The following is a 10,489-nucleotide window of genomic DNA, read 5'->3' as shown; positions in this document are numbered from 1 at the left end:
GGAACGTAAACGAATTAAGCACAATGTAAGGGTGTTCGACCCAGGCCGCTTACTTGTGGTAAGGATGGGGAACTTAAACGAATTAAGCACAAGTTAAGGGTGTTCGACCCAGACTGCTTACTTGTGGTAAGAGTGGGGAAGTTAAACGAATTAAGCACAAGTTAAGGGTGTTTGACCCAGGCCGCTTACTTGTGGTAAAGGTGGGGAACTTAAACGAATTAAGCACAAGTTAATGGTGTTCGACCCAGGCCCCTTACTTGTGGTAAGAGTGGGGAACTTAAACGAATTAAGCACAAGTTAATGGTGTTCGACCCAGGCCGCTTACTTGTGGTAAGGGTGGGGAACTTAAACGAATATGAGAGTAAGAAACGTAGGAAGTTGTATAGTTGAGAACCCATCGTTTTATTTATTGAACATGGGGTGCTTCGTTAAAACCTCCCTGGCCAAAACCCTCCTTAGGGAAAAAAGACCAGGTGAGGAAAAAGAGTACACCCAGGGTTACAAGTGTTCGGCTTATTGCAGCATACATTTAACTGAAATAGAATTTGAGGTGTGATACATTCCAAGTGTTGGGAATCTCTTCCCCAGATAAGTGTTCTAAGCGATAAGCTCCTCCTCTTGCGTCTTCGCGTATGCGGTATAGGCCATCCCAATTGGCGGAGAACTTGCCATCCTTTTTTCTAGCACTACTGGCCATTCTCCATACTAAGTCCCCGATGGCGAATGATCGTGGACATAGGTTTGCATTATACTTTCTGGCAGCTCTTTGTTTGGCCGCTAAATTTCGTATCTGGGCTTTTTCTCTGAGTTCGGGTAGGAGGTCAAGGTAAATGGCCATGTTTTGATGGCTGTGGGTTGGGTCGTATAGTTCTCGGCGCAGGGAAGGTTCGCCAATTTCAACTGGTATCATGACGTCTGCGTCGTAAATGAGGCTGAAAGGGGATTCGTTTGTTGCTGATTGACGGGTGCACCTGTAAGCCCATAGCACTTCTACTAACTCTTCGGGCCATCGGCCTTTGGCGGTATCTAATCTCTTGCGTAGCTCCACGAGGATAACTTTATTCGCCGCCTATACTTGTCCATTGGTTTGTGGATGTTCTACAGAACTTGTGATGTGTTTGATGCTTAGGCCAGTGTAGAACTTGGCTAGCTCTTTGTCGATAAATTGTCGGCCATTGTCTTTGATGATGGTATGTAGAACACCATATCTGCATATGATATCTTTCCAAACAAATTGCTGAACTTGCTGGGCCGTGATGGTCGTTAGCGGCTTGGCTTCTATCCATTTGGTGAAGTAGTCGACGGCTACAAATAGAAATTTCACTTGTCCCTTGCTGGGTAAGAAGGGGCCAAGGATGTCGATTCCCCATTTTGCGAAGGGCCATGGGGATATTATGTGATGAAGTTGTTCCTGCTTCTGGTGGATGAGGTTGCCATGTTTTTGGCATGGTTTGCACTTTTTGACATAGTCTGCTTCTATGGTCGGTCAGAAGTACCCAGCTCTAAGTACTCTAGTGGCCATGGTACGTGCACCGGAATGGTAGTCGCAAATGCCCTCGTGTAGCTCTTCAATAATATACTGCGCTTGCTCTGCCGTGACACATTTGAGGAGGGGTTGGTCGTACCCGCGTTTATAAAGGTCATCGCCTATCATGGTATACCTGGCGGCCTTAGCCAGCCAAGTTTTGTCCACATCTTGTGGGGGTTGTTCGTTTTGAGGTACTGGATATAGGGGGTGGTCCAGTTATGGCTTTGGGAGGGGTTGATGTTGTTATCTGGGATGTGGGTTAGGTTTTGACAAGTAGGTGTGATGGAGGGCGTAGACAATGTTTGCTGTAATAGGGATCGGTGACGACTTTTTATCTTGGTGTCGGCCAATTTGGAGAGGATGTCGGCTCTGATGTTGTCGGTCCTTGGATGTGTTCGATGCAGACTTTTTCGAAGGCGGATTGAATGACTGCATGGACCAGATGATAATACTGTAGAAGGATGGGGTCTTTAATCTGGAAATCATCATTTAGGTGGCCTACAGTGAGCTTGGAGTCAGTTTTGCACGTTAATATCTGGACACCTACCTCACGGGCTAGGGAAAGGCCGACGAAGATAGCTTCGTATTCGGCTTGGTTATTTGATGTTTTGAAAGCAAAGTGAAGGGATTTTTCAATGAGGATGTCGTTAAGGCCTTCTAACACGATGCCAACGCCGACACCTTTTGGATTTGAGGAACCATCTATGTGAAGCGTCCACTGGTCCTCTGTGGGTGTGTGCTGGAGGTCGTTGACGAAGTCTAAGAGACACTAGGCTTTAATGGGGCCATGGGGTTCATAGCGCATGTTGAATTCCGACAGCTCGACGGCCCAGGATGACATCCGTCCGGCTAGGTCTGGTTTTTGCAAAATTTTTTGGATGGGGTAGTCGGTTCTGACGATGATGCTGTGGTTTTGGAAGTATGGGCGTAAGTAGTGAGCTGCGTGGACTAAAGATAAGGCCAATTTCTCCACCATTTCGGGATCCTGCAGTGTCCTGCTAACGAAGTAGACAGGATGCTGCGTGCCATCTATTTCTTGGACAAGCGCAGCGCTGATGGTGTAGTCGTTGGCTGTGATGTATACGAGTAGGGGTTGGTGGGTGTCCAGCTTGTGGAGGATAGGTGGTGATGAAGGCATGACCACCTCCTTAGAAGCTTCCTCAAGAAGGATCACTAAAAGCATGTTTAGAGGGGAGTCTTCTATTCCATCACCTTTATCTTTGTTTTGCATTACTTTAGTTTGAATTCCCTAAGTTGGTTTCTAGTTGATTTATTTTGGTTGACTTGTTGACTTTGATCCAAAGTTGACCTTTGACCAAGAATAGATTAACTTAAATCAACATGCTAATCCTTGTTTGTCTTGTTTTGTAGGTAATTAAGAGAAAGTAGAGCATGGCTAGGTGGCACTTGGTGATTGGAGCACTTGGATGAAGTGGAAGAGAGAGGAAAGCAAAAAGCATAAAGCAAAAGCAAAAGTAGACATGTACCTTGTCTCCTTTTGCCTTTGTGGTTTATGCCTTAGAAGGTCACTTGGTCTCCTTCCTCTTTTCGCCTAGAATCCTCATGGGAATGCCTCCACCAATCATCTCCCTTCACTTGGCCAAGACTCACTCTCACATTTGGTTTAGGGTTTGCTAGTTAATCCTTTTTCATGTTTTTGTATTTGCTAAAGGACTCCTATGAACTCCTATTTAAAGGGTGCTCCTTGTCTTGTAAAAGGGTTGATCATTTTGTTATAAACTTTGTGCATTCAACCACCAATTTTTGTGAGCTCTCCTTCCTAGAAGTGAACTCACCTTTGCCTTAGTGGCGGCACCATCACTCATCTCTAGGGCTTGGTTGGCTTAGATCCCCCCCTATGAGTGGTGTGCTTCTTCCATTCTTCATCTTCTATGCCTTCCATTTTTATTGTTTCTTCTTTCATTTTGCTCTTTAGTGTTGTTATTGCTGTGTGTGTTTAAGCTTGAATCCAACTCTCTTCTTCCTTTCATGAGCTTGAGAAATGAACCTTCACATCTAGATAGCATGCTATCTTAATGTCCAGTGGGAATTTTCAAATTTTTTTCTTAAACAACTTCACCATATTCATAACTCTAAAAGGAAACAAGATAATCCTTCATCATTTGGTATCTAGAGCTTTGGTTGTCCTTGAATATGTTGTTTTCATGTTCTAACCTTGTCTTGTGTAGCTATCTTTGAATGGTTCACATAAAAACAGTGCTGGCAGCAACGTGTGCGTTTTTGAAAAAAATACTGAATCTATCTCAGGGGTCTAAAAGTAACGTTCTTTATATCAAAAGAAAGCTCCGTGAGTCTAGTTTCCAACAAAAAAAGAATTAACGCATTTGGAGTTCTGTGGAGAGAGTTATGATCAAATGAGTGATCAAAGGTCAGAGCCACCGAGAATACGAAAAACAACGTTTTCAGGTTATGTTGTGGCAATTTTGGCTTCGGTTTTGTGACTCTTTTGCTCCTAAATGTGGTTGGATAACATGTCTTTGGATGCTTGAGTCTCTTGTCATATGCTTCTTTGAGTTTTTTTGTTCTTGTTTCTAAGTATTTGAGCTATTGCATGAGATCTATGCCTTTTGTTGTTGTATGCTCCTTGAAATTGATTTTGACCTAATTTTTTTGGGAACTAAGTGTTCAAGACACCCTAAAATATCCTTCTCATCATCTTAAGTACCTAGTTTTGAAAAGAAAAATTATTTTCATGACCAAAAACAGTTTGGCCGAAAGCTAATGTGTTGCTTGGTGAATCCATTTGGCCATTTTTACTAGGTGTTATGCTACCAAATTTTATACTTGGATTTTGGGTGATATTGGCAAATTAGTTCCATGCTTTAACTTGGTTATGATCTTTCTTGGTGTATGCATAATTTGAGGTATAATCTTGGCTTGTTCAAATGCATTCCATAGAGTCTTTGAAAGTGCTTTTCATTGCTTTAGTCTTGTTGAAGTTTTGTTTTTAAAAACAAGTTTCCTTAGAAGTTAAACTTTCTTGTTTTTTTGAGCTTTGCTTGCTTGTCTTTAGGTAATCTTTGTTTTGTCTTAGAAGTTTTCTTTTCCTTGTCTTCCTAGAGTGTTGTGGCCGAGCCACTTGTTTGAGCTTTGAAAAGGTTTTCATCTCTTTAAAGGTATTTTCACTTGTTTGGAAGGTTTTTGAGTGCTAGCCTTGCTTGTGTGCTTTGGGAGTGTGATCAAAAACACTTGGGTGCTTGAGAAGACCACACTTGGTCTCCGGTTTGGAATTTTTTGTTAGCTAACCTCTTCCTTGTCTCGGTTTTTGGTGAGTATTTGGTGTAGGAACATGAATATGGATCCAATCTTAGAGGTAGAAGAAGAGGAGGAGTAGGTCTCACCTTATTCCCCTCCCATGGTGACTCCTATGGCCCAAGAAAGTGAACAAATGACCCTTGCCAACATCTTACATGAGATGGAAGTGAGTAGGAGAGAAACTTTTGACCAATTGAGGGCGGATAGGAGGCAAAGTGAGATCTTCTTACAAGAGCAAATCCAAAGACTTGAGCTTAGGGAAGATGAGAGGAGAAGGAGGAGGTCCTCTTCCGAGGACTCTAGCCATGGTGGAAGAAGAAGAAGGCACGGCTATGATGGTGGTGGAAGGCGCAATCAACTCCCACAAAGACAACCTCCACCAATCAAGATTCCAAAGTTCAAGGGGGAGAATGACCCAAACCTCTACATAGAGTGGGAGCAAAAAGTGGACCAAATCTTCAAATTCATTTAGTTGGTGATCAAGAACAAGTAGATTTAGCAGTTTTAGAATTTAAAGATTATGCCATGACATGGTGTCATCAATTGTCTATGGACAATATTAACCAAGAGCCACCCGCGGCCTCTTGGATGGACATTAAGACTTTGATGGCCGCTAGATTTGTTCCTTCCTACTATAGGAGGGAGACTCGTTTGAAGCTCCAAAGGCTTCAACAAGGGTCTATGTGTGTGAATGAATATTTTAAAATGATGGAGTTCATGCTTCTCAAAGTAGGACTCCAATTTGAACGTGAAGAAGAAAAGGTAGCTAGATTTGTGAGTGGTCTTAGAAGAGAAGTTCAAGATGTAGTTGAGTTGTATGAGTATTCCACTCTTGACAAAATTTTACACTTGGCCTTAAAAGTTGAAAGTCAATTGAAAAAGAAACAAGAGGCCAAGAGGAATACTTCATACAATGAATACTACAGTATAACTTGGAAAGGAAAAGAAAGAAAGGATGAGAAACCACCTTCCAACGACCACCCACCTAGGACTAATTCATCTAGAACCTCCCATGAAAGTGCAAACTCTTCTCAAAGTTTAAGAACTAGTTCCATCAAATGTTTTAAGTGTTTGGGCTATGGTCACATTGCTTCAAATTGCCCAACAAAGAGGAACATGATCTTGAACCCTAAAGGAGAGGTTGAAAGTGAACATTCTTCTCCCCCCTCCCCTAAAGGTTCTTCCTCCCACACTTCTTCCCAATCTTCAAGTGAGGATGAAATCAAACCTAATGAAGGAGGTTTGTTGGTGGTTAGGCGCATGCTAGGCCAAGTGCCTAAAGAATTTGAAAACCAAAGAGAAAATATTTTTCACTCAAGGTGCCAAATCAACAACAAAACTTGCTCCCTCATAATTGATAGTGAAAGTTGTGTTAATGTGGTTAGCACAAGGGTTGTGGACAAGCTTGGCTTGAAAACCATCCCTCATGCCAAGCCCTATAAGCTTTCTTGGCTTAGTGAGGAAGGTAAGATTAAAGTGGACAAACAAGTCCTTATTAACTTCTCCATTGGAAACTACAAAGATGAGGTATTATGTGACTTAGTGCCTATGGAAGCAACCCACATTTTATTAGGAAGGCCATGGCAATTTGATAGGAAAGCTTTTCATGATGGTCATGCCAACAAATTTACATTTAGCTTCCAAGGCAAAAATATCACATTACTACCTCTTTCAACAAGAGAAGTCAATGAGGACCAATTGCAAATGATAAAGAAAAGAAAAGAAGAGAAGGCGCAAAAGAAGGAGCAAGGGCATGGCAATGAGTCCAAGAAGAGCATGATCACCCTCAAAGGGGTGAAGAAGGTAATGCTTGCCCAAAAACCCATCTTCCTAGCTTATCCTAGTGAATCTTCCCCCTCCTTCCAAAACCCTCACTCTAGATGTCCCTTCGACTTGTCATTAGTCTTAGATGAGTTCAAAAATGTTTTTTTCAAGAACCTCCAAAGGGTCTCCCACCCCTAAGAGGTATAGAACACCAAATTGATTTCATACAAGGCTCATCTTTGCCTAATAGGCCAGCCTATAGGACTAGTCCCGAGGAGGCTAAGGAAATTCAAAAATAAGTGAATGAGTTGTTAGAAAAGGGGTGGGTGCAACATAGCATGAGTCCTTGTGCAATGCCCGTGATTCTTGTCCCAAAAAAGGATGGAACATGGAGAATGTGCATAGATTGTAGGGCTATCAACAACATAACCATCAAGTATAGGCATCCTATTCCTAGAATAGATGATTTGATTACATGGTGTAACCATATTTTCCAAAATAGACTTGAAGAGTGGGTACAATCAAATTAGAATCAAAGAAGGTGATGAATGGAAAACCTCTTTCAAGACTAAGTTTGGATTATATGAGTGGTTAGTCATGCCTTTTGGCTTGACCAATGCACCTAGTACATTCATGAGACTCATGCACCATGTTCTTAGAGAGTTCTTAGGGAAGTTTGTTGTGGTGTACTTTGATGACATTCTCATTTATAGTATGTCTCAAGATGACCACTTGCATCATTTAAGGAGTGTGTTAGAAACCTTAAGGAAGGCATCCTTGAATGCTAACATGGAGAAATGTGTGTTTGGGATGGATCATGTGATCTTCCTAGGTTTCAAAATAAATCAACATGGGGTCCATGTGGACCAAGAAAAAGTGATGGCCATCAAGGATTGGCCTCCCCCAAAGAATGTAAGTGAGCTTAGGTCATTCCATGGGTTAGCTAGTTTCTATAGGAGGTTTGTGCCAAACTTTAGCACCATAGCCCCCTCTCAATGAATTGGTCAAGAAAGGTGTGGCCTATAAGTGGGGCAAAGATCAAGAAAAGGCTTTTGAAACTTTAAAACAAAAATTGATCAATGCACCACTCTTAGCCCTCCCTAACTTCTCCAAAACTTTTGAAATTGAGTGTGATGCATCCAATGTAGGCATTGGGGTCGTGCTTCTCCAAGAAGGGCACCCCAGAGCTTATTTTAGTGAGAAACTCAAGAGGAGTCACATCAACTACTCCACCTATGACAAAGAGCTTTATGCCCTTGTGAGAACTTTGCAAACTTGGCAACACTATCTTCTTTCAAAGGAGTTTGTGATACATAGTTACCATGAGTCACTCAAATTTTTGAAAAGCCAAGGCAAGTTAAACAAGAGACATGCTAGGTGGGTAGAGTTCTTAGAACAATTCCCATATGTGATCAAACATAAGCAAGGAAAGGCTAACATTGTGGCGGATGCACTTTCAAGAAGGCATTCCCTCCTTTCCATTCTTGAAACTAAAATTCTTAGCTTTGATCATATTAAGGAATTGTATCCAAAGGATGTTGATTTCTCCCCCATTCTTAGTGAGTGCCACCAAGGGGCGTACAAAGACTTTTACCTTCTCAATCAATATCTTTTCAAAGGTAAGAGACTTTGCATTCCCCAAGGTTCCTTAAGAGCCTCACTCATTAAAGAGGCACACGAGGGAGGATTAATGGGGCATTTTGGGCCAAACAAGACTTTGGAAGTCTTGAAAGAACACTTCTATTGGCCTCACATGAGGAAGCATGTAGATAGGCATTGCAAAGGTTGCATAGCATGCATGAAAGCCAAGTCTAGAGTCCAACCCCATGGTCTTTACACCCCCTTGCCTATCCCTTCCAAGCCTTGGGTTGACATTTCTATGGATTTTGTCTTAGGCCTCCCAAGGACCAAAAAAGGTAGGGATTCCATTTTTGTAGTGGTGGATAGGTTCTCTAAGATGGCCCATTTCATTCCTTGCCATAAGATTGATGATGCAACTTATATTGCAAATCTTTTCTTCAAGGAAGTGGTAAGACTACATGGCCTACCTAGGTCCATTGTAAGTGATAGGGACTCCAAGTTCCTAAGCCATTTTTGGAGAACCTTGTGGGGTAAACTTGGCACCAAGTTTCTTTTCTCCACCACTTGTCATCCCCAAAGTGATGGCTAAACCGAGGTGGTTAATAGAACCCTAGGGCTTATGCTAAGATGTATGATAGTGCAAAACATTAGAGAGTGGGAGGAACTTCTTTCCCACATAGAGTTTGCCTACAATAGGATTGTGGATTCCACTACTTCTCATTCCCCTTTTGAGGTTGTGTATGGGTTCAATCCCCTAACTCCCTTAGACCTCCTTCCCCTACCCACTCATGAGGCATGGACTTGCCAAGATGGTGAGGCCAAAGCCAAGTACATCCAAGACTTGCATTCACAAGTCAAGGAAACCATTGAGAGAAGAGTTAAGAAACAACAAAAGGATGGTAATAAGGGAAGAAAGGAAGTCATCTTCCAAGAGGGAGATTGGGTTTGGCTTCATTTGAGAAAGGAGAGATTCCCTACTCAAAGGAAGTCTAAGCTCCTCCCTAGAGGGGATGGCCCCTTTCAAGTCATTAGGAGAATTAACAACAATGCTTATGAGTTAGACTTACCCCCAAGCTACAACATAAGTAACTCATTTCATGTTTGTGACCTTTCTCCTTTTGATGTAGGGTTTAAGAATTCGTGGTCGAATTCTCTCCAAGAAGGGGAGGATGATGAAGGCATGACCACCTCCTTAGAAGCTCCCCCAAGAAGGATCACTAAAAGCATGTTTAGAGGGGAGTCTTCTATTCCATCACCTTTATCTTTGTTTTGCATTACTTTAGTTTGAATTCCCTAAGTTGGTTTTTAGTTGATTTATTTTGGTTGACTTGTTGACTTTGATCCAAAGTTGACCTTTGACCAAGATTAGATTAACTTAAATCAACATGCTAATCCTTGTTTGTCTTGTTTTGTAGGTAATTAAGAGAAAGTAGAGCATGGCTAGGTGGCACTTGGTGATTGGAGCACTTGGATGAAGTGGAAGAGAGAGGAAAGCAAAAAGCATAAAGCAAAAGCAAAAGTAGACATGTACCTTGTCTCCTTTTGCCTTTGTGGTTTATGCCTTAGAAGGTCACTTGGTCTCCTTCCTCTTTTGGCCTAGAATCCTCATGGGAATGCCTCCACCAATCATCTCCCTTCACTTGGCCAAGACTCACTCTCACATTAGGTTTAGGGTTTGCTAGTTAATCCTTTTTCATGTTTTTTTATTTGCTAAAGGACCCCTATGAACTCCTAACTAAAGGGTGCTCCTTGTCTTGTAAAAGGGTTGATCATTTTGTTATAAAATTTATGCATTCAACCACCAATTTTCGTGAGCTCTCCTTCCTAGAAGTGAACTCACCTTTGCCTTATCTTGCTTGCAAGTGGCGGCATCATCACTCATCTCTAGGGCTTGGTTGGCTTAGATCCCCCCTATGAGTGACGTGCTTCTTCCATTCTTCATCTTCTATGCTTTCCATTTTTATTGTTTCTTCTTTCATTTTGCTCTTTAGTGTTGTTATTGCTGTGTGTGTTTAAGCTTGAATCCAACTCTCTTCTTCCTTTCATGAGCTTGAGAAATGAACCTTCACATCTAGATAGCATGCTATCTTAATGTCTAGTGGGAATTTTCAAAAATTTTTCTTGAACAACTTCACCATATTCATAACTCTAAAAGGAAACAAGATAATCCTTCATCAGGTGGTGAGCTGCGGGTTGTTTTTAGATTTTGAAAGATTTGTTCACAATCATCAGTCCGCGTGAACCGGGTGGATTTCTTTAAGAGTTGGACTATGGGTTGGGTTTGTTCGGCTAGCTTGGGTAGGAAGCGGGAAATGGCTATGAGGTGGCCTATGAGACGTT

At 41.9% G+C, this 10,489-nt stretch overlaps 1 protein-coding gene across 1 annotated transcript; it reads right to left on the bottom strand.

Annotated features, from left to right (window-relative positions):
• Window positions 1-529: 529 nt before the first annotated feature.
• Window positions 530-1,654, bottom strand: LOC146885630 (uncharacterized). The gene is made up of 2 exons (XM_085675020.1): window positions 1,497-1,654; window positions 530-932 (listed from the first exon to the last, which is right to left on the bottom strand). The coding sequence occupies exons 1-2, from the start codon at window positions 1,652-1,654 to the stop codon at window positions 530-532; spliced, it is 561 nt and encodes a 186-aa protein (XP_085531146.1).
• Between the last annotated feature and the right edge of the window lie 8,835 nt (window positions 1,655-10,489).

This window comes from Vigna unguiculata, chromosome 6, assembly GCF_037176805.1.
Source record: "Vigna unguiculata cultivar grain cowpea cultivar isolate G323 ecotype 2 chromosome 6, ASM3717680v1, whole genome shotgun sequence".
In the NCBI taxonomy this organism is placed as follows: Eukaryota; Viridiplantae; Streptophyta; class Magnoliopsida; order Fabales; family Fabaceae; genus Vigna; species Vigna unguiculata.
The sequence above is the reverse complement of the archived record's forward strand: the minus strand, read 5'-3'. Positions and strand labels throughout refer to the sequence as shown.

Bases quoted from the DNA above. Each gene is read 5' to 3' on its own strand.
- LOC146885630 (XM_085675020.1), bottom strand. From the start codon at position 1,654: ATGATAGGCGATGACCTTTATAAACGCGGGTACGACCAACCCCTCCTC. The intron at 933-1,496 runs GTACTTCTGACC...ATCCCCTTTCAG, and splicing joins ACTAGAGTACTTAGAGCTGG to CCTCATTTACGACGCAGACG.